This window comes from Artemia sp. Qi Xiang Cuo, chromosome 5 (assembly GCF_049724085.1).
Source record: "Artemia sp. Qi Xiang Cuo chromosome 5, ASM4972408v1, whole genome shotgun sequence".
NCBI lineage: Eukaryota > Metazoa > Arthropoda > Branchiopoda > Anostraca > Artemiidae > Artemia > Artemia sp. Qi Xiang Cuo.
The window spans coordinates 33,616,041-33,638,660 of record NC_142798.1 but is presented as its reverse complement, the minus strand read 5'-3'; the positions used below and the strand labels follow the sequence as shown (position 1 = coordinate 33,638,660).

General features: G+C 36.2%; 2 protein-coding genes and 1 pseudogene across 6 annotated transcripts in view; 1 reads left to right on the top strand and 2 right to left on the bottom strand.

The window, feature by feature from the left end:
* Positions 1–1,235: 1,235 nt before the first annotated feature.
* LOC148952052 (histone H2A-like) lies at positions 1,236–1,624 on the bottom strand (annotated as a pseudogene).
* Positions 1,625–1,833: 209 nt separating this feature from the next.
* On the top strand, positions 1,834–2,205 carry LOC148952051 (histone H2B-like). Its single transcript, XM_089088816.1, is given in 2 exon segments — positions 1,834–1,885; positions 1,888–2,205. Coding segments are annotated over 2 exon segments (369 nt in total). The 3' UTR covers position 2,205.
* Positions 2,206–6,298: 4,093 nt separating this feature from the next.
* Positions 6,299–22,620, bottom strand: part of Pkg21D (Protein kinase, cGMP-dependent at 21D) — a 263,107-nt gene continuing 246,785 nt past the window's right edge. For all 5 annotated transcript variants that reach the window (XM_089089512.1, XM_089089514.1, XM_089089515.1 and 2 more), the window contains exons 13-15: positions 14,170–14,355; positions 12,112–12,178; positions 6,299–7,043 (exon numbers count right to left, since the gene is read on the bottom strand). In XM_089089512.1, the coding sequence (XP_088945638.1) occupies positions 6,948–7,043; positions 12,112–12,178; positions 14,170–14,355 (349 nt within the window). In that variant the 3' untranslated portion in view covers positions 6,299–6,947. The remainder of the gene's footprint in view (positions 7,044–12,111; positions 12,179–14,169; positions 14,356–22,620) is intronic.

Genomic DNA, 22,620 nt, shown 5'->3' with positions numbered 1-22,620 from the left:
CTGCACAAAATCAGACCAATCTATGACGAGCTCAGGGAAAATCTAAAAAGCATACCACTTGAGGAGAGACAAAGTGTAGACGAACAGATGATTCCCTTCAAGGGTCGGCTAAGTTTCAAACAGTACTTGAAAGACAAGCCTCATTAATGGAGTGTAAAAGTGTTTACGAGAGCGGGCGTGAGCGGCATTGTCTATGATGTAGAAATCTACACAAGAAAAGGCTCAGTTTCGGCGAGTCCTTTACGGCTGGGTGCTGACGTTGTCCTTCAACTGATCGACAATATGCTGCGGGGAATGAATGTCAAGCTGTACTTCGACAATTTTTGTACATCTGTTGCCCTTATTCATGCCTTACTAACCAATCACGGGATTGGACGTGTGAAAGTCATCCATCATTAAAAAGGAAAGGGCTTGGAAGCTATGACTATAGGCTTGAAAGGCACACGCAAGTCTCCATTGAGAAGTGGTTCGACGATAAAACAGTGCATGTGGCCTCATCGTACTGTGCCATAGCCATGCCGAGCTAGATCGCCCATGTGTTATCCTTGAGTACAACCAGTCAATGGGTGGCGTAGACTTGTCTGATATGCTTTTGGAGCTCTACTGCACTGACATACGGTCCAAGAAAAGGTACATGCGGATAGTCTATTATTTCCTTGACTTAGGAGTGAACAATGCTTGGCTTCTACATAGGCGAGAGTGCGAAGACCTGGGTAGACAGCATGTGTCCTTGATATACTTCAAGATGGATATTTGCAGATCCTTGATAGTGTCAGGAGTTGTCAATAGTCCTCGTGCTGGTCGAACCTCTGTCAGTGCTCCTACAAAGCGAAAAACAAAACTACAGAAGTAGGCATGCCGTCAGAGTCGAAAAGGGACGTTGCCGGTACGAAAAATGTGCAAGGGATGCAACTAGCCGAATTCTCTGCATTAAATGTAAGGTTCGGTTGTGTCTGAATGGAGACAGAAACTGTTTTATGAACTTCCATATTAAGTGAAATGAATCTTTTATCCTAAGGTGACCATATGGTAACCGTTTCCATTTCAGTTTGTGAATGAAATAAATAATTGAATTTGAAATTCCTTTGAAACTAAGTTTACGTTGATTATTATTGAAAGGTGTCAGAATTTTTCAAGCATTCCTTCAATGTTCAGGTATGAAAGGGTTAACTTGTAGCCCTTAAAAGGGTTGTTGGTTAATTTACAGTAGGGCCTGATGCCGTGGTTAGATTCATTTAAGCCTTTGCCGGTTTTTCAGTCTTCTTCGGTAGAAGGACTGTTTGAATGTTCGGCAAAACACCGCCTTGGGCAGTGGTAACCCCTGACAGGAACTTCTTCAGTTCTTCATCGTTTCTAATGACAAACTGAAGGTGACGAGGAATGATACGATTTTTTTTTTTTTGTCTCGAGCAGCATTGCCAACAAGTTCAAGGACATCGGCAGCCAAATACTTCAACACTGCTGCAAGGTAAACGGGTGCCTCTGCGCCAAATCGCTCCGCATAGTTGCCCTTTCTCAGAAGACGACGAATTCTTCTTACTGGGAATTGTAGTCCTGCCCTGCTTGAACGGAACCTTGCCTTTTATTTCAGTTTTCCACCCGTTCCTAGGTTACCAAATTCGCTTTGACTCTAACCACAATAAATTTAAAATGATGTCTGTTCTCGGATAGCCAAAGCGCAAGCAATTTATGCCTGAGCCGGAGAACCTGAGTTCCTCTGAAAAAAAAAAAATGTGCACGGAATTTGTATAAAAGCTAGCTTATATAAAATTGTGTCGAATTTTGTAAGTGCTGTTAATTTGAAAATTGGATTTTGTCAAAGAATCATTGACAATGGCTCCAAAGAGTTCAGGAAACGCAGCAAAGAAAGCTGGTAAGGTGCAGAAAATATCAGCAAAACTGCTAAGAAAAGGAAACGGAAGAGGAAGGAAAGCTACGCCATTTACATTTACAAAGTTCTCAAGCAAGTGCACCCCGACACCGGTGTTTCTAGCAAGGCAATGAGCATCATGAATAGCTTTGTCAATGATATTTTTGAAAGAATTGCCGTGGAAGCCTCTAGTGTAGCTCACTACAACAAGAGGTCCACCATCACTAGCAGAGAGATTCAAACTGCTGTGAGGCTACTCCTACCCGGGGAACTTGCCAAGCACGCTGTTAGTGAAGGCACTAAAGCTGCAACAAAATATACAAGCTCCAAATAAGGGGTTTCTCCCGTCTATTACCGTCCAATCAGGCGGACCCTCCCAAAAAGCTCTTTTAAGGGCTAAAATCTCATTTTAAATGCTCTCAAATCACTCTCATTGCTCCTCGATATTCCACTTTGATTTGTGGAATATCGGGTAAAACAAGAACCCACATCAAATAATAAAAAAAAATTCTCAGTTTTCAAAATTTCATGTTTCGGAGGCAGGTCCCAATTTGCTAGTATTGAAAGTAAACCAATATGGACGGATAATTGAAAAGAAAAGGGACCCTTGGCTTTTTCATCCAATTCTCTCGGAAAACATTTTGATAGGCCCACAGCCCCCATTGGGAGTTGTTCATTTTCTTGGGTGTTTAACGTTTTTTCGCTTGTTTGTTTGAACAATATAGTGGCCTTTAAAAGGGCCGTTGGTTAAGAATTAATTACATAGACTTAGGGTACTTAAGCTCTCTCGCCACGAATATGACGGGCGAGTTGAATATCTTTTGGCATGATGATATCACTCTTGGTGGGAACGATACACAAGTTGGTATCCTCAAAAAGTCTAACTAGATAAGCATCTAAAAGGGCAATTTCCTTATTAATAGTTCGGCACTCTTTTAATAGTGACGAATCTCTTAGGGTTACGGTTCCAGGCGTGTATCTGTGTGGGTTTTTTTTTCCCGATCAGTAGCAGGAGCCGACTTAGGCGCTGCCTTGGTCGCAAGCTGCTTTTTGGATGCCTTTCCGCCCGTTGATTTTCTCGCAGTTGGTTTTTTCCTAGCTATGTTAATCGTTTGCCTCTTCAATAGAATGAACAACAGAACGAATTTATAGAGGTTGAATTTATAAAAAGTGCCAAACTCGCGAAAGATAACAATTTTGTGGGGAAGGATTCTTGTGTTTATAAAATAAACGGGCCTTCAAGAAATTTTGTTAGTCTGACAAAAACTTTACAGCTCTTCACTTCGATATTGGATAAATTATGACAGGAAGAGGAAAAGGAGGAAAGGTCTTCGTAACATAATTTGAGGCTAAGGTTAATTTGAGGCTAAGGTTAATTTGAGGCTAAGGTTAATTTGAGGCTAAGGTTAATTTAATATCCAGGGAATCACAAAGCCAGCTATCAGAAGGTTGGCTCGTCGCAGTGACGTAAAATATATTTCTGGCCTAGTTTACGAGGGAACGGGAGGTGTTCTTAAAAGTTTTCATAGGAAATGTTATTCGCGAGAAAATGTTATTCGCGATGCTATCACTTACACAGAGCATGCCAAGAGAAAGACTGTCACTGAAAAGAATGTAGTCTACGCTCTGAAGCGTTAAGGTCGCATTTTGTATGACTTTGGTGGTTAACGGTTTTCCAATGCGTTTTTAACTGTCCCAGTCTCCCTGCCCAACGGCCTTATTAAAGGCCAAAAAATCTTTAAACATTTCCTAGCGCAGGTTTTATGAGCCTTTTCTTTGTTGTGTATTGAAAATGTCCGTAAATACTTTTTTTTTCTTCTCAGATGCAATGTCTGAAGAGAATTATATAAAGAAAATACAATTGCTATTTTACTGTATTTAGCTTTTTCTATCATGTTTAAAAAAAGCAAGTAGGAACGGAGGATAATGTGTTCCTACTCTCACGAAATTGTCGCTGGACCTTAAAAATTTGGACAAAAGTATTGCATTAAATATTTGCAGTTAATAAAGAAGTATGAAAATCTGGCAAGATTTTAAATAGCGAATAAACTTCCATGTAAGCTGACGGATAGGCAATGGTAAAATATGCAATGAAGTCCAAAATCATGAGTTCCAAAATGGAAAAAGTGCAACCGACTGATTTTAATATAGAGGACAGAGAATAGAAACAAATTGAGCTTTAGCTGGTATTCATTGTTGAAACTTTGAGTCCTTGATAGTTCGTTATTCTTCTTATCCCATCCTTCATAAAGACTTTTATTCTCATATGGAACACATTGTTTTTATTGTCCTTTTATTTTTGTTGTCAATAGGGTAAATGGAGATTCTAAGCATAATATATACTAAGCGAATTCTTATTGTTTAAAAGAAAAATTGAGCATTAACATACTGGTGCGTCCCAACACGACTTTTCCGCCTTTTGAAATATAAGACTCCATAAGCATTAAAAGCCTTTGCTTCGGAAAAAAAAGGCATCCGAGTTCCTTTGACTCGTTGTTTTTGAAAGCTAGCGTGCTTGAGGGATCCTGATAAAAAAAATATCAGTGATGGTTGCTCCTACAGGCCTACCTATATCCTCCTTGTACTACCATTAATGCAGATTTCAACACCAAAACCTAAAAAGCAGTCACGTTTTACTTGCTTATTCATATAAATATAAAAATATTAACGTTAAAAAAAAAATCAGAGATGGTTGTTCCTAAAGGCCTCCTTTATCCTTCCTATACTACCATTAATGCAGATTTAAATACCAAAACCTAAAAAGCAGCCACACTTTACTTTCTTATTCATATTAATGTAAAAAATGTTAATGCTAAAAAATAAAAATTCAGATGGTTGTTCCTAGAGGCCTCCCTATACTACCATTGATGCAAATTTACATACCAAACCTAAAAAGAAGTCACGCTTTACTTACTTATTCATTTAAATGTAAAATATTTAATGTTTCAGTTTTTTTTCAAAATTAGGCTAATTTATGGTTTTTTTTGTTCATTTTTAAGCAAAACTCGAAAAATATACTGTAGAAATCTGATTTTCATTCTTATCATTTTGTTTTTTATTGAATTTCATTTATAATTTAAATTTTTAGCTGTTTTTTCATCGGTCTTTAATTGGTTTTGTTGACTTTCCGCGTTGACTTTCCGACTTTCAGCTAACTCCCCCCCCCCCCAATAATGTGGAGAGAAAAAAATATTATACATCTCATGCCTTTTGACTATCCAGATATGGACCCCTATTGACCCCCCCCCCTCCATAAAAATGCTGGAGATTCGCCCCTGCTTTGAACGTCTATAAATGTGACATAAATTGCATATTTTTTTTCTGACACGAATCCAGTTCCTATTTCCTGTTTACCCATCAGATTTCGATATCGCAGCAGATTTCAATGTACAACGTTTTCCTCTGCAATTCAATGTGGTTTTGCTATTTCTTCCTCCATGCATTTTTCTTTAGCTGTTGAAAGTTATTTATTATCTTGTGTATTTTTGCATACATTATACAAGCCTTATATCTTGTATATTCTGCAAGCCAATACGTCATATCTTGTATATTTTAAGAACGATATACCGACTCCGAGAGGGAGGAGAAACGAATTAATTTATGCTCTTGAAATGTATAAATAGGACGTCCCTCACATGATTTTCTTTAATGAAAATTAAGGCTCTAAAAAAATTTTCTCAAACCCTTGACCTATCCAGACGTTTTTTTAGGCCAAAAAATCACAGAGTACCAATTTAAAAAAAAATTGGAGCCCTTTTCAAGGATTTTTTAAATATATATATATATATATATATATATATATATATATATATATATATATATATATATATATATATATATATATATATATATATATATATATATATATATATATATATATATATATATATATATATATATATATATATATATATATATATATATATATATATATATATATATATATATATATATATATATTTAAAAAATCCTTGAAAAGGACTCCAATTTTTTTTAAATTGGTACTCTGTGATTTTTAGGCCAAAAATATATATATATATATATATATATATATATATATATATATATATATATATATATATATATATATATATATATATATATATATATATATATATATATATATATATATATATATATATATATATATATATAGGCCTATATATATATATACGTGCACAGCTGTTCTTCTAAAGAGAGTAGGAATATAACGCCTACATATAGGCATTTACACAGGAAGGGGAAGAGGGATTTAGGTCAGTTCCCTCCTGATGTCTATTTTAAACATTTTTTTCCACAAAGTTTTCCTTTGTGGAGTTTTAAAAATTGAGTAGTTTTGTTTTAGCTTGCTCCCCTTTTCAGCGGTAAAATCTTGATTCCGTATTGACTAACAACTTTCTTCTCTAGGAGTACAAAATTAAATAGACATATAACATATGATTTTATTACCAAACCCCTGTAAAGAACATGGGATCCAAACACTTAGATAAATGCACTTCGTGAACATCACTGGATTAATTCACTGGGAAGACAAAACAAATTTTTAAACTTCACATAAAAGTTAGCAAAATGCGAAAAATAGCAATAATAGTTCTTAACAAGGAACATAAGCCATAATTGGGAATTTTAATATCGAATAGTAACGTATAAGCTATGGTACCTACATGTCAGAAATCACAATGACTTAAACTTCCATCTTTTTATGATATTTCATTTTCTTAGTAATTCTTCACTTTTTTGTTCTTGACCTACTGTTTTCAAACTTTTCAATTTTTTGGCAATTTATAGTACATTCTGAGGCTCAATTCAGAGCCTTGGACCTTCCACAGCGTTTTTGATACCTTATTATTGAGGAAACCCTGAATTTTAATAGCAGTCTAATTCCTTCTTCCAATGTTGGAACCAGCCTTGATAAAATGTTAAAAGAACAGAAATTATTAGAACGAATAAACAGTTTTTGTAGAACTCAACAGGTGAGAAAAAATTGGGCTGAAGAAGTATGGTCAACTTTGTGAGAAAAATCGTGAGCTTTGGTGAATATTTGATCTCCAAAGGAGTTGAACCATCAATTGAATCATCAGAAGTCGGCATCCCAACCAGAATTTTCGTCTGGCGGCAGTTCAACTTCTCTTGGATATATATCAAAATTTCCAGCATCAGAAGGACTTCGTACCTACAAAAAGAATAACATTAGCGCTGTATTAACAGTCATTGACTGAGCAGGGTATGAAAAGTAGGGCATTTGGCGAAGAAAATGATCACACACAGAGATTTGATTTAACTCTATAGCTTAGCAAGGCACTACAGTAGCTTCCCCTTCTCTATTCCTTTGATATTAGGTAAGAGGTGGCTTCAGATCTAGTGGAACAAACTTACTTTTAAAAAACAATAGGCTATTCAAAAAATTGTTTCTGAAATACAAACTTTTTTTCACCCTTTCTCCATCTAGAGAAATTTTTTAAGAAAAGTTTCTCCATACACTCTTATGCCTTTTCCACATATTAATTTAAGGAACTATTTCCATGAAATAAGTTTTTCAGAGAAAAGTAAAAAAACTCTATTAAACCGAAAATGAGCATAAACAAAATTTAATAATCTACCAATCGTAAAATCGTACAAATCACCATCAATAAACAAATGAAACCCAAAACGAAAAAAATTACAACAAGTAACCAAGTTTGAGTTAGACAAACCCAAAACGAGCAGAAATTAACATGAGTAGGGCTGACAATCCCCATGCCTTCTCAAGACCATAAGTAGCAAGTTACTATAAAACATACAACTTTTTAAACTTTAATAAATTAAAAATTATTAAGACTTTAAGGAATAAATAAAAGCATGTCTATATTAAACTGACAATGCACATTCATTTGCATTGTTTTTTTCTTTTCAGTTGAGTCCAATTTATGTTCTGGCTTATTTTGAGATAGTCATTATATTCAAAATAGTCTTAATATCATATAACAAGGCTTTTGAGGTAGAAACGAACCCCAGAGATCAGGGGCAAGGGTTGTAAGTTATGCCCATGGTTATTTAGGGTTTTTAGGGAAAGGATGGTTGTTTAACTTCAGAAGAGGCTCAGTCTTTCTCCCTGAAAAACACTATGTCAATATAAAACGAACAGAAATTAACCAAAAAAACGTTTTGCACAAAATAAGTTTTTCAAAAAAGTAAAGAGCTCCATTAAACCAAAATAGAATCAAATAATCTACCAAGCATACAACTACCGCAAATCAGTATCAATAAATTGATGAAACTCAAAACAAACAGAAATTAAAATAAATAACAGAGTCAAACTCAAAACGAGCATAAATTAATATGAGGAGGGTTCTAAACCCCATGATTTCTAAAACCCATAATATAATTTGTACTTTACTGAAAAAAAATTCTTTAAGTGTTTTAAATTTTATAACTTTAAGAAATCAAAAATTAATTAAGATTTTAAGGAATAAATATCAGCATATGTATATATATATATATATATATATATATATATATATATATATATATATATATATATATATATATATATATATATATATTTTATATATATATATATATATATATATATATATATATATATATATATATATATATATATATATATATACTGATATTTGTTCCTTAAAATATATATATATATATATATATATATATATATATATATATATATATATATATATATATATATATATATATATATATATATATATATATATATATATATATATATATATATATATATATATATATATATATATATATATATATATATATTAAACTGACAATGCACATTTTTTTTTTCAGTAAATTCATTTGAATTTTTTTCAGTAAACCACAAATTATATTCTGTATTTTTGAAAGCATGGGGTTTAGAACCCTACTGATATTAATTTCTGCCCGTTTTGAGATTGAGTCTGTTATCTATTTTAATTTCTGTTTGTTTTGGGTTCCATTAATTTATTGATACTGATTTGTGGTATTTGTATGCTTGGTAGATTATTTGATTCTATTTTTTTCATTTTTGGTTTAATGGAGTTCTTTCCTTGTTTTTATAAAAACTTATTTTGTGGAAAAGTTTTTTTTTTAAATTAATTAATAGTAATAGCAGTAGTGCTAGTAGCAGGAATACCATTAACGTGCTACCTTTAAAGTCAAACCAAAAGCAAAATATTGCCTTTGGCTCAGTTAAACACCCCTCTCATCAAGTTTTGGAATTTTGAACTTAATACAATAAGTCATTGCTATGACATTGCCAATATGTTCTTTTGATAACTGTATATTCATATACTTCTTGAAATTTTCATCTTAAGACTCTTAGCATTACAAGTAGTTGCAATAGAAGTAGTAATTGGAGTAATAGTAACAGTAGCTGTAGAACTAGTAAATGTAGCAGTGGTAGTAGTACCAGAAAGAGCGTGTATATATTGCCTTTTGGCCAACTCATCTTCCCTATTAAGCATTCTCTGAAAGCTCCAACTTATTAAAAGTCAAACCGAAAGCAAAATATTGCCTATGGCTCAGTTGAACATCCCTCTCATCAAGTCCTGGAGTTTTGAACTTAGTACAATTAGCCATTGCTATAACATTGTCGATATGTCCTTTTGATGGCTGTATATTCATATACTTGAAATTTTCATCTTAAGGCTCTTAGTCTTACAAGTAGTTGCAATAGAAGTAGTAATTGGATTAATTCATCTTCCCTTTCAAGCATTCTCTGAAAGCTCAAACTTAATACCAAAATAAATTCTTGAGATACGCCCTTTTGACAACCAGAATGCACACATTGTCTTTCGGTTTAGTTCAAATTCACTCTCAATATTTTCTCAAATCTTCACCTTTATAGACTTAGCCTTAATAGAACTAGTATCACAGTAGTTATGGTGGTAGTAGGAGTAGTAAGAGTATTATCGTTGTATTAGTAGCAGTATTAACAGTAGCGGCAGCACTATTTATAATAGTAGTAGCATGTGCATTTTGGCTTTTGGTGAGTTGAACATTCCCCTCATGATGCCCCGGAAGTTTCACCTAGGTACGGTAAGCCGTTCCAAAAATATTGCTGATATGCCCTTTTGACTCCCCAAATTTGACGCCCTTTTCACCTTAATACTCTAAGTCTTACAAATTGTTGTAATTGAAGCAGTAGTTGGTGTAGTTTAGTAGTAGAAGCAGCAGTATTAGCAAAAGTAGGAGTGGCAGTAGTGTTAGCAGTGGCATGCACATATTTATTTTTTGCCAATTCATCTTCGCCTTTAAGCATTCTCGGAAAGTTCCAACTTAACACCCAAATCCATTCTTGAGATATGCTCTTTTGACAATCTGCATGTACATAGCGTGTCTTGATTTAGTTCAAATTACCCCTCAATATTCTGTAAAATTTTCACCTTCATACGTGTAGCCTTAATAATACTAGAATCATAGCAGTAGTGGTTGTCGTAGTAACAGTAGTAGCAGAAGTATTAATAGCAGTAGTAGCAGGTACATGTTGCCTTTCTGTTTGTTGAACATCCCGCTCATGATGCCCCAGAAGTTTCCTCTTGATACGGTAAGCCGTTCCAAAAATATTGTTGATGTGCCCTTTTGACCCCCCTTTGACATCCTTTTCATGTTAATACTATAAGTCTTACAAGGCGTTGCAACTGAAGTAGTAGTTGGAGTAGTTTAGTAGTAGTACAAGTAGTAGGAGTAGTAAAACTAGGCATGGTGGCAGTGTTAGTAGTGGCATGCACATATTACCTTTTCGCCAATTCATCTTCGCCTTTAAGCATTCTCTGAAAACTCCAACTTAACACCCAAATCCTTTCTTAACATACGCCCTTTTGACAATCTTCATGCACATAGAATGTTTTGATTTTATTTAAATTACCCCTAAATATTCTGTCAAATTTTCACCTTCATACGCGTAGCCTTAATTGTACTAGAATCCTAGCAGTAGTGGTAGTCGCAGGAACAGTAGTAGCAGCAGAGTTAATACCAGTAGTAGTGGGTACATGTTGCCTTCCGGCAAGTTGAACATCCCACTCATGATGCCCCAGAAGTTTCATCTTGAAATGGCAAGCCGTTCGAAGAATATTGCTGATACGCCCATATCAGCAATCTGTATGCACATAGCATGTTTTGATTTAATTCAACTTTCCCCATAACGTTTCCTCATATGATTATTTCAATATCCTCAGCCTTAGTAGTACTCGCTACAGAAGTAGTAGTTTTAGTGGTAGCAATGGTATTAGTAGTAGTAGTAGTGGTAGCAGTAGTAGTGGTAGCAGTAGTAGTGGTATCAGTAGTAGTGTTGGTAATGGTAGTAGCAGTAGTAGCGTGTAAATATTACCTTTTGGTGAATTGATCATCTCCCTTAACATTTCTTAACAAGTTCCGAATTAATGTGCTAAGTCATTCCTAAGTCACGCCCTTTTGACAACCCGTATATACATAACGTGTTTTGATTTGGTTCAACACTCCCCTCAACATTCTTTAAAAGCTCGCCTGAATGCCCTTGGTCTTTTTGGAAAGTAGAGGTTAAACATCCATACTTTTCTCAAAAACATGCACTATATGTAAATAATGAACGAATTGCCTTATTACAGCCCTTGCACTGAGGGTTGTAGGGAATTATAAAGACATAATTACTGGACCTTTCAACAATGCTGAAGAAAACAGATGTCCCAAAAGTTTGATTGGATGCTTGTTTTGGAAAATCAATGGCATATTGATGTGATCTCGCTTGCAACAGTCAGGATTCAACCAGAAAACCTTCAAGCGGCAGGCACTGTCTTACCCAGTGCGTGAGAATGAATCAAGGACTTTATACCGTTTTCTGCCGTTTTGTGCCACAAAACATTAATTTTCATCCAAATTATGTCGTAAAGAGTGGTCGCTTCCTATTTGAGCTTAATCCGATACAGTTAGTTGTTAGCAGATTTTGTTTTCTATCTAGATAGAAGCAGCGAGTGCTTACCGTTTTCAGTGAAAATAGAATAGATAGATCTTGGTCATACTGATTCTTATTCAATTTGCAGGGTTTGATCATAGAACTAGACAAACCTAGAATTATGTAGATTCGGATCTAGATTTAGACTCGGTTGTCAACTCGATCTAGTAGGAACACAAAGTACTAAATACAACGATACTTGACTAGAATGGCTTGACTTTCATTAATCTGCTGTCCGATCTGACTCTAAGTGAGTGTGGCTTTAGTGTCTAATTAACAAATCAAAATACCAATTGAAACATACAAAACTTACCATGGGTTGAAAGGGTGGTCGCAAAACTCTACTTCGCAAACCATTCCAGTCAAAGCCAAGGAACCATCTACAAAATATGAGTATAATTTAGAAGTAAACCTCAAAATACTTTCACTTCAAGAATCAACCATATCCCTTAAAAAAAAAAAAAAATGTTGGGCACAACGTCCCACAAAGTAACTATTAGCTCTTAAGACTAGCGTAAACTTTTCATAATTTTTTTTTGTACAGTTTAAGAAAAATTTCACCTTATACTTGTTTATAATACTTGTGTGAACCCGAAATTAGGTATAATACTCACCAAAAATGTTTCATATTCTAAATATTTACTAATTTGGCTGATTTTCACAGGTTGATCTGCAATTTCAAATTATTGCCTTCATCTCTTAAACAAAACCTACAATTATCTATCTTGTTAAATATTTGTCATGTAAGCATTTGAATTCCGCAGAGTTCCTCACTAGGTCCACTTTCATTTATAAGCCTCTAAATATATTATTTGCCAAGGACAACGGGGAATTTACAAAGGGCTGCTAGTTCTTATTAAAATAGCCAGCGCAAGCTTACTGTTTGTTTAAACACTAACACAACTGTCATGGCGTATAAGAGAAGTAGCGAGACTCATTAAAGAGGAATTGAAAAGTAGAAAAGTAGATGACCGGTAGTTTCCTTAACGTCGTTCAATACCTAAAAAATCACCCTATCTCGTCCATTACACGCTTTTTTAGTTTGTGTCGCTAGACTATTCAGAATTAATTGGGCAGTTTTGCCATAGCTTCCATAGCTTAGAAAAGAGATCTGAATAAGCGACAGAAAACTACAAGTCGACACCTACTTTCCTGGAAATCTTGGAAAAACTTCTCCTTTTTTGCCAGAGAAAGGGATATTCAGATTTTATGAAACTTACATCATTAGAAAGCGTAAATTTAGTTTTTTTTTATTGAACAGAGCAGAATTTTCTTTTTAGTTTAGGAAAGGGTAGTCCCTAAAAAATTTCTTGTGTACCTGCTTGGAAAGCATTAAAAATCAACTCAAAAGGAGTCTCATTGAATAATTTGCATGGGTGTTATCATAACGGTAAAACTAACATTAGTTCCTTGGGGCCAGGTAGAGCTTCCCTGGGTTTAAGTCTAATTTCAAAACTGATATCTAAAAATATCTCAAACCAGGGATGCCCATTGCTAATTTGAGCGTAGAGAAAAATAAAGATAATATTGATGGCACGATAGCTATTTTATCCGTTACTGATATCATTACTAGCTACAATCGTTGTGCTAGAAAGATAACGGTAAAACTAACATTAGTTCCTCGGGGCCAGGTAGAGCTTCCCTGGGTTTAAGTCTAATTTCAAAACTGATATCTAAAAATATCTCAAACCAGGGATGCCCATTGCTAATTTGAGCGTAGAGGAAAATAAAGATAATATTGATGGCACGATAGCTATTTTACCCGTTACTGATATCATTACTAGCTACAATCGTTGTGCTAGAAAGATAGAAGTCTATATATATGGATGGCACTAAACTGGAGACATATCTGCATAAATCCAACACCTCTATTCCCTCTCCCCAGGAATCAAATATGATGGGCAGAGCTAGCCCCCCCCCCCCAAGTTCTAAGGTGACAGCACGAAACATAATCGATACCAATTTCGGTCCAAACATGGTACAAATAATTTGATATAAAAATTAAAGAAATGTAAAAAAAAAGACAAAGGAAACACCCAAGGTCAGTAGATTACAGTCGAGTGTCCTTTCGTATATAATATTGGTGAAAATATTGACCCAAGCAAAATAGTGGCCTCTGAGTGTGGAACCATCAGGCAGCTACGTCGGAATTTCGTCGACGTGGAAGGTATTTAAGAATAAAAAGTCCAGGCAAATTATGTGAAGAATAAAAAAATTAAGGGAAAACTATTATAATCTTGAGGTTAGGGAGCTTAGGAAAGAAGGGGTCAAAAAGGCTTCCCTTACATACATACTTAGACAATATGGTTATTTTTCTCTTTTTCTCTATAAGCACCAAAATAAAAGACATTAAGTATGTTTCAACTTTTACCTTTGTTTTCTAATATCATCAATGCCTCCTCTTTGGTACCCGAGTCTTTCAGCTGGTAGCTCTTTGCAAAATTTTTTGATCAGAAAGATAGCTTGTCGTCCAATTGTTCGTGGAAAATCAATTTGGTCGATACCCCGCAAAATGTAATTATAGGTCTTCATAGGATCTGAGGCGACGAAAGGTGGCCTGTAATACATTCAGTGTAATAATAATAATAAATAATTTTATTTCAACCCTTCATACAAATACAGTATAAATGCTCGAAGGAGTTATAAAAACGAAAGAAAAAAGAACGAAAAAATCACACAACGCTATAAAACAAAATTAAATTGCGATAACTATGGAAGAGAGAAAAACAAACGAAATCAAAGTCACGATTTTAATGCACAAGACTAGCCAATGAAAGGTCGTGTATTGTTCCATTTCGACTTCTGAAACGGGTAGACAACCCATCCACTTTCTTACTTATCTCAAAAATATAGTACCTAAGCAAAACATAAGAGTTTTTGAACCATATGGGAATTCCCAATAAATATTTGCAATACTGAAGAAATTTGAACGAATTTGGTTACGTTCAGTTTTACAAAAGCAATTCCATAAAGGGGTTAAAAAAAAAGACTTGTGGCGCGAACATGGCGTTACAAAGACGACCGAGCGTAATTTTGTCAAATTGACCTTTAGTTCGTGCTAGCATACTTTAAGTTTTCCGCAGTTTTTCTTAGAGTGCAGCAATAACTAGATTTTAGTAGCTTTGATAGAACTCCCATATCGGAGTCCGAGATGCTAAAACTTATCCTTTTGGAGAACTGTCTTCCCGCAAACATTAACAACACGATTTGGCAATGTGTCGTCGTTGAAAACGACGAATTCAGTCTTAGACGGCTCTATTGTTAGCCCAATATCTCCAAGTGCAGATGGCATTAATAGCTTTCTGTAAAGATTCTAAATTATCACTTATCAAAAGTAGATCATCTGCGTAAGATAGATGACTAGCATCAATTCTATCATCTATCGAAAATTCTTCTATCGATTTTTTCGTAGAACTTACTGTATTGTTAAATATCACAGGGCTAATTTCTGAGCCTTGTTTAACACCCCTACGTATCTCTATAGGTCCAGAAAGCGGTCCTGCAGACCGAATTCTTACTTGAGATTTTTGATACCATTGCCATAGACATTTAAAGACAAAGGGATCAACTCCTGCCCTTAGTAGTGACAGGACTGCTTATAGCGGACAGGACTGCTAATAGCGGAGTTTTTCGTTTCTTAAACTTTTCAACAATTGAAATAAAAGTTGCATATGCATTCTGAACACCGAGACCGGACCGGAAACCGAACTGATTGTCACCCACATCCGCTCGCGCTGCCACTATAGGGCACAGCATCTTCTCCAGTAATTTTGCTAGAATTGAGCAAATAGGGATGGGTATGTACAAAGAACGATCTTTAGGGTCTTTCCCCTTCTTATGTATACAGGTAACGACCCCCTGACACAAACCTTGTGGGACAGACTGTTGCGATAATATTGCTTGGAATAACAAAGCTATGTGGCTAAACAGTTTAGGGGTACTATACCTCAGATGTTCCGGCTGAATACCATCTGCCTAAGGCGATTTTCCTAAAGGAAGAGAACGAACAAAAGATTCAACACACGACGGGGTAATAGTAGGCCATTTACTGTATTTTTTTTAGTCAATCAAAATGCTGCATCAGAATGTCCCGGAAATTACTTTCTAATGATGGAGGATCAGCCGCAAAAATTGAAGAAAAATGTTCAAACCATCTATTTATTTCAATGCTATCGGGCGGTGAAGAAGAAGAACGGATAAGTTTAGACACTTCTCGTTATAGCTGACGAGGATTATTTTTTTATTTCCCGCGATAGCTCCTTAACCCGACTTCTGTTCCAAGATTTCACCTTCTTTTGATATTGGTGTTTACTCGACTTCATAATTTTGAAAACCCATCCTGATCGTGGTCTTTCACAATCAACCCAGATTTGTCTCCAAAACACTTGGCGAGTTTCTTCAACCTTCAAACCAGGAAAATCTGACCAGTCTCTCTTACGGGTATTCAGCTTTATTTTTTCCGACGGAACTACAACAGATGCAGCCATTTTCATTCTATGCACCAGTTCAAGCAGATAACAATTCAAATCGAGAAGCCGGTCAGATTTTATCCGCGAGAGCAAATGAAACGGAACCCTTATCTTATCTAAGTACGAACAAAGTAGCATCTGGTAAGTAAATATATCAATACGACTCCAGTTCTGTTTAGTGAACCACTTGGGTCTAGAGGCAGCATATGTCTCAAAAGAACTGAGTGTAGATGAAACTCAAGATGCGAATGGTCACTCAAAAGAAAGTCGTCAGAAACATTAACTAACTGCCGCTGAAGATCCCCCATATCAGTGAACACGACATCGAGATCAGAAGTGCTATCACTATTATGTACATAGGTAAACGATCTATTTTTCTGTAGATAATAGAAATTTTGCAGCAATGTAGCATTTAACATTTGTGAGTGACCAATGGTATTATCATTAATGTCCGTATTAAAATCATCCATAATAATACAAGCTTTACGGGTAAGAGCTCTTCTTTCAAGTAGTTTTGACAATGACGAGCAGGCAGACGCAAACTTCTGACTCGATCGGCCATTTCTATAATTTGTAGGCATATAAACACAAACAGCAATAAAACCACTAAATTCTACCGCAAGACAACCATCACTAGACTCAAACAGATTACAATTATACTTATTTCTAACAACTATCATTAAGCCCCCCGAGGGTTGACCCCCAGTGCTATTAGCTGGGCGGATAAAAAACTGATGATCAGAAGAAGTAATCAGTCTTGTGCTATTATCTTCATTAAGCAGATGCTCATTAACACAAATTATATCGAAAGCACCATACACTATTTGAAGCATGTCTAATTTTTCTCTAGAACCGTTTATGTTTTGACAGAACACACGTACTTTGCCACTTATCGAGCCTGTTTACGATTTGAGTTTTTCAGCGCAGTTTGGTCTGGAGTTGTACCACGAGCTGCATTTTTCAGGTTTGAGCACCGAAATCTGTTACTTGCATGGCTGGATCCGCAGTTGGCGCATTTGAGCACATCTGAGGTGCACTCGGAGTAGCTATGATCACCAGCACACTTGCTACATTTAGTGTCCTTCTGACACTGGTTTGCACGATGACCAAAACCTTGACATTTATAGCACTGCAGCCGTTTTGTAGGGGGCTTTGACACAGAAAACATGGTGTATTCCACTTTGATTCCAAACTTGAGAGCCTGATCGAAGTCTATCTTAGTAACGAACGTGAACTGGACAACTGAGGAATTTCCAAGGTGCTTGGCTGGGAAACACCGCTAATTAGGTTGGGAATAGTTGAAACGTCATAATCTTTGTCAACGTAAATGATCCCGAGGTATTCTGAACGCAGTACCTTGCTACGGATATTTTGCTCACCTTGGGCCCCGGAGGTGACAACACTTGCGGATGCTTCGTCTTTCATATGTACAAACAGCCTGTCTCTTCGTTGTTCGATTCTGTCTATTTTATCAGCGGGTCCAATTTTCCTTAAGAACTCCTTTCGTTTGGTAGGATTAGCACTCAAGCTTGCGGGCAGATTCGACAAAACAACTGGGATAGTCCTATCTGGTCGGGGCAGAGATGGCCACATTGGTGGCTGGTTCTCTGAGCTAGGTACTGCAGAAGTTTCGTGCTTCTCTACAATAAAACTTAGCATCGCTTTACAATCATTCAATCGTGAGGCAGCAATCGCACTCACATCTTCAGGAATGGTGGGAACGTCAGCTGGGTCGAGAATGGCAAAATGAGGGGTTGGAACTTCATTTGCAAACCTTTCTGACTTAACCTCATAAATATCGCCATAAAAGGCAGAAGCCGGTTGAGAGCCCTTACGACTCTGATCAATGTCTTTGTCGAGCACTGTTTAACATACATCAATAGCGTCTTTCAAAGCTTTATTTGAGAAAAACTTCGACTGCCTGATAACAATATCCTTATTTGTTTTCTTTTCCACATGCCTCTGAATAAAGTTCAACACCGGACTTAAAACTACGGTATTTTCCGTCATTCTTGATCCAGCTATCACCCCAAAAGACAAGGGAAACGTCAGCCCCCGTTCACTTTACCCCCGCAGTTTAAGGGAAACTGTCCCAGCAGGTACAACGGCGCTTGCAGCGGGTGAACTGCCCTTCTCCTGCTCGCCTAACTAAGTTTACTATATGTCTGATAAAACCACTTACGTCTTAATTAAATGAGCAAAGGGTATCCAATAAAATTCTGTTATTTTATTTCTTGTAAAAATTCTATAATCACTGGGTCACCGAATTCATTGATAAACGTAGGAGAGGATTATACGTCACCAATCCCAAGCTAATTCAATGTTTCGGAATATCTTACTGTCTAACAATTTCACTTTTGCAAACCAATTAAGTTCAAAGTTGAATCCAATTTGTGTCCTCAGAGTGAAACCAGCTTGATGAAAATTTTACCATCACATTCAGCATACCTCAAAATTTTAGAGAAGAAGTTCCAGACCTCAATCTTAATTGGTACTCAAGTTTTGCCGGTTACTAAATTCACTCCTATGACGTATTGTTGTCAAAGCTTTTGTAATATGTGTATTCTCAATCAGAGACGTAGCTAGAGGGAAGATTCAGTGGTTTTAGACCCCCCCCCCCATAAATATGAAAGACTTATATTGAAATTTGGTTAATTAAGGGCCTTTTTCGTGGTTAAGTGCCTTCGCTCCTTTACCCAAGTGCTTAACCCCTCCTGAGACATAGATGAATAACTGAATGAAATGATAGATTTCTTTGTTAATAAATTATGCTGTACAGTTTTAGTATTACGCAATCTTGACCCGCATAAGTATCTATTTGTATCGTAATTCAAGTGTTTTTATTAGAGGATATTCAACCGTTTTTCTTAATTTTTTTGGTCGATCTACATTTCTTTCTTTATTAAGATAAAAGGATGTTTTTATATGACACTAAAAATGGCAAATCGAAATATGTTTCTTCAACTTCCACTATAGTTACCTCAATTTGGCTTTCATAAGCAGCGCATTAGCACTGCCTAAGTAAAGAGCGATGAGGGCACAATGTATTATCTATTTATTTTGTTTTATTTTTTGGTTTGTTTTAGACCAGGACACTTCGTATCAAAAGAGTTGTCGTAGAAACTTCGAAAAGGGCTCATTCGATTGGAAGTTAAAAGGGCTAGTGCCCTGTTTAATAGTCGAAAGTGAATGGAGAGCAACTAACCCCCCTCTCACACCCACCATTTCCCCAAACACATCATATCAAAATGTTGAGATAGCCATTTTGTTCAAAGTAGTTTAGAGGCTCGAAAATTATGTCTTTGAGGATGACAATCCCCCCACAGCCCTCAGATCAAGGGTTGTAAGTTACAGCCTGGGGGCTAGTGCCCTGTTTAATAGTCGAAAGTGAATGGACAGCAACTAACCCCCCTCTCACACCCACCATTTCCCCAAACACATCATATCAAAATGTTGAGATAGCCATTTTATTCAATGTAGTTTAGAGGCTCGAAAATTATGTCTTTGAGGATGACAATCCCCCCACAGCCCTCAGATCAAGGGTTGTAAGTTACATCCTGGGGGCATATAAGGTTTATACAGAAAAGGTGATCGTATTAACTTCGGAAGGGACTCATTGGATAGGTAATTAGAAGTTCTAGCGCCCATTTTAAGATTCAGAGTGATCGGAGGGTTGATACCCTCCCCCTCACCTCGTATTTTCCCGAAATGCATCTGATAGAAATTTTGAGATGGCCATTTGTTGTCGTAGAAACTTCGGAAAGAGCTCATTCGATTGGAAATCAAAAGGGCTAGTGCCCTTTCTAATAGTCAAAAGTGATTGAAGGGCAACAAGCCCCCCCCCACGCCCATTCATTCCCAAAACACATCTAATCAAAATTTTGAGACAGCCATTTTGTTCAGCGTAGTTGAAAGGCCTGGAGATTATGTCTTTGAGGATGACAACCTTCCTCCCACTACCCTCAGCTATAGGGTTGTAAGTTATGCCCCGAAGGCATATAAGGTTTTTATGGAAAGGATGGTCGTACAGACTCTGTAATAGGCTCATTCGATTGGAAATCAGAGGTTCTGGTGCCCTTTTTACAAGTCAAAGTGATCGGAGGGCAGCCCTCCCCCCCCCAAGTCATATTTTCCGCAAATGCATCCGATAAAAATTTTGAGATAGCCATTTGTTCAAAAATAGTCCAAAGATCATACAATAAGGCTTTTGGGGTTGACAGAATCCCCTAAGGTTTGAGGGTAAGGGCTGTAAATTATGCCCCGGGGGCATATAATATTTTTATGGAGGGGGTGGTCGTGTAAACTTTAGAAGAGGCTCATTTGATTGGAAATGTATAGTTCTAGTTTCCTTTTAAGGGTCAAACATGATGGAGAGAACTAGCCAGCCCCCCTCCCTGACATCCTGTTTTTCCGAAACGCATTCAATTGAAATTGTGAGATAGCCATTATGTTACCAATAGTCCAAAAATCATATAATATGTCTTTAGGGTGAACACAATCCCGCAGAGGGCAAGGGTTGTAAGTTATACCCCTGGTCATACAAGGTTTCTATGGAACTGGTGGTCGTATAATCTCTGGATCGGATGGAGCTCATTTGATTGGAAGTCGGAAGTTTTAGTGTCCTTTTTAAGATTCAAAAAGGAGGGTAATCAGCCCCCCCCCCCCAAAGCTTATCACTCCCCAAAACGTATCCAATCAAAATTTTAGGAGATCTATTTTCTTTCGCCTTCTTAAAAGGTCCAGTAATTATATCTTTTGGGATGTGAAGCTACCTACATTTCACAAAACAGGGGCTGTTAGTTTAGCAAGATGTTCATTGTCTACGTCTAGCGCTTGCCACTGAAACAGATGAACTTGCCCGAACTTCACTTTACAACAAGACGAAAGCCACTCTGATAAGCCTTTCCGAGAATATTGAGGGGAGTGTTGAACAAAATCAAAACATGTTATGTGTATATGGAATGTCAAAAGGGTATAACTAAGTATATTAATTTGGAAAATTCAGGAAATTATAATGGATATGGTCAAAAAGGCAATATTTATATTCTACCAATACCACTACGACTACCACCACTACCACTACCAGACTACAACATTTACAGTATTGAGGGGAAATTTGAACTAAATTAAAAGACACTATGTGCATGCAAATTGTCGAAATAGCGTATCTCAAGAATCGATTTGGGTATTAAGTTGGAACTTTCAGAGAATGCTTAGATGTAAAGATCGTATAACCAAAAGGCAATATGTGCAAATTACAGCTAATACTACTGCAAATGCTACAATTACTACTACTACTACTACTACTTCTTTTGCAACTACTTGTTAGGCTAAGAGCATTGAGATGCAAATTTCAAGAAGTATATAAACATACAGGTTATCAAAAGAACATATCAGCCATGTCATGCCAATGGCTAATTGTATCAAGTTGAAACTTCCAGGATTGAATGAGAGGCATGTTCTTGTGACCAAAAGGCAATAGGGTAATGCTACTGCTGCTGGTAGTACTACCGCTATTCAATACTGTTACCAGTAATATTAATACTACTACTGTGACCACTATTTCAACTATGCTTAAGGGTATGAAGGTGAAATTTTCAAAGGATTTTTTTTTGGGGGGGGGGAGGTAAACTGAATCACAACACGCCTTCTGTATGCAGGTTGTCAAAAGGGTGTAACAGTAATATCTTAGGAACATTTTGTTGTGTGAAGTTGAAATTAACAGGGCTTGTTGTGAGGGATTTTTAACTTACCAAAAGAAAATATTTGCATCCTAATGCCACTGCTTCTATACTGCATCCATAATGCTACTGCATACTACTACTATTGTTACTATTATTACTACTTTTATTACTACTACTGCCACTAAAGCTTAAGCTACTACAATTAATTCTGCTGCTGCTACTACTACTACTACTGCTATTAAAACTAAGGATATTAAGGAGAACAACTCGGGATATATAGAAATTATATGGAACTAATTCGAAACACACTATGCCCCCAAAGGTTGTCAACCAGACGCATCAGAAAGGCTTCAAGAGCAGTTCTTGGTATTAATCTGAAACTTTCAGTGTGTGTTGAATGGGATGCTGAAGAAACCAAAGGCGGTATGCATATACTACTACAAATGCAGTTACAAGTATTTTTACTGCGCAAGCTAAGGGTATTAAGGTGAAGCTTTCAAGAAATATTTAGAAGGGTGTTGAAATAAATTAAAACAAACTATGAGCATGTGGACTTTAAAAAAGGTGGCAAAGCAATATCTAAAGAACAACTTATAGCCTATTATTAAGTTAGACCTTTAAGGGTAAGTTGTGGGGGATTTGAAACTAGCCAGTAGACACTATATGTAT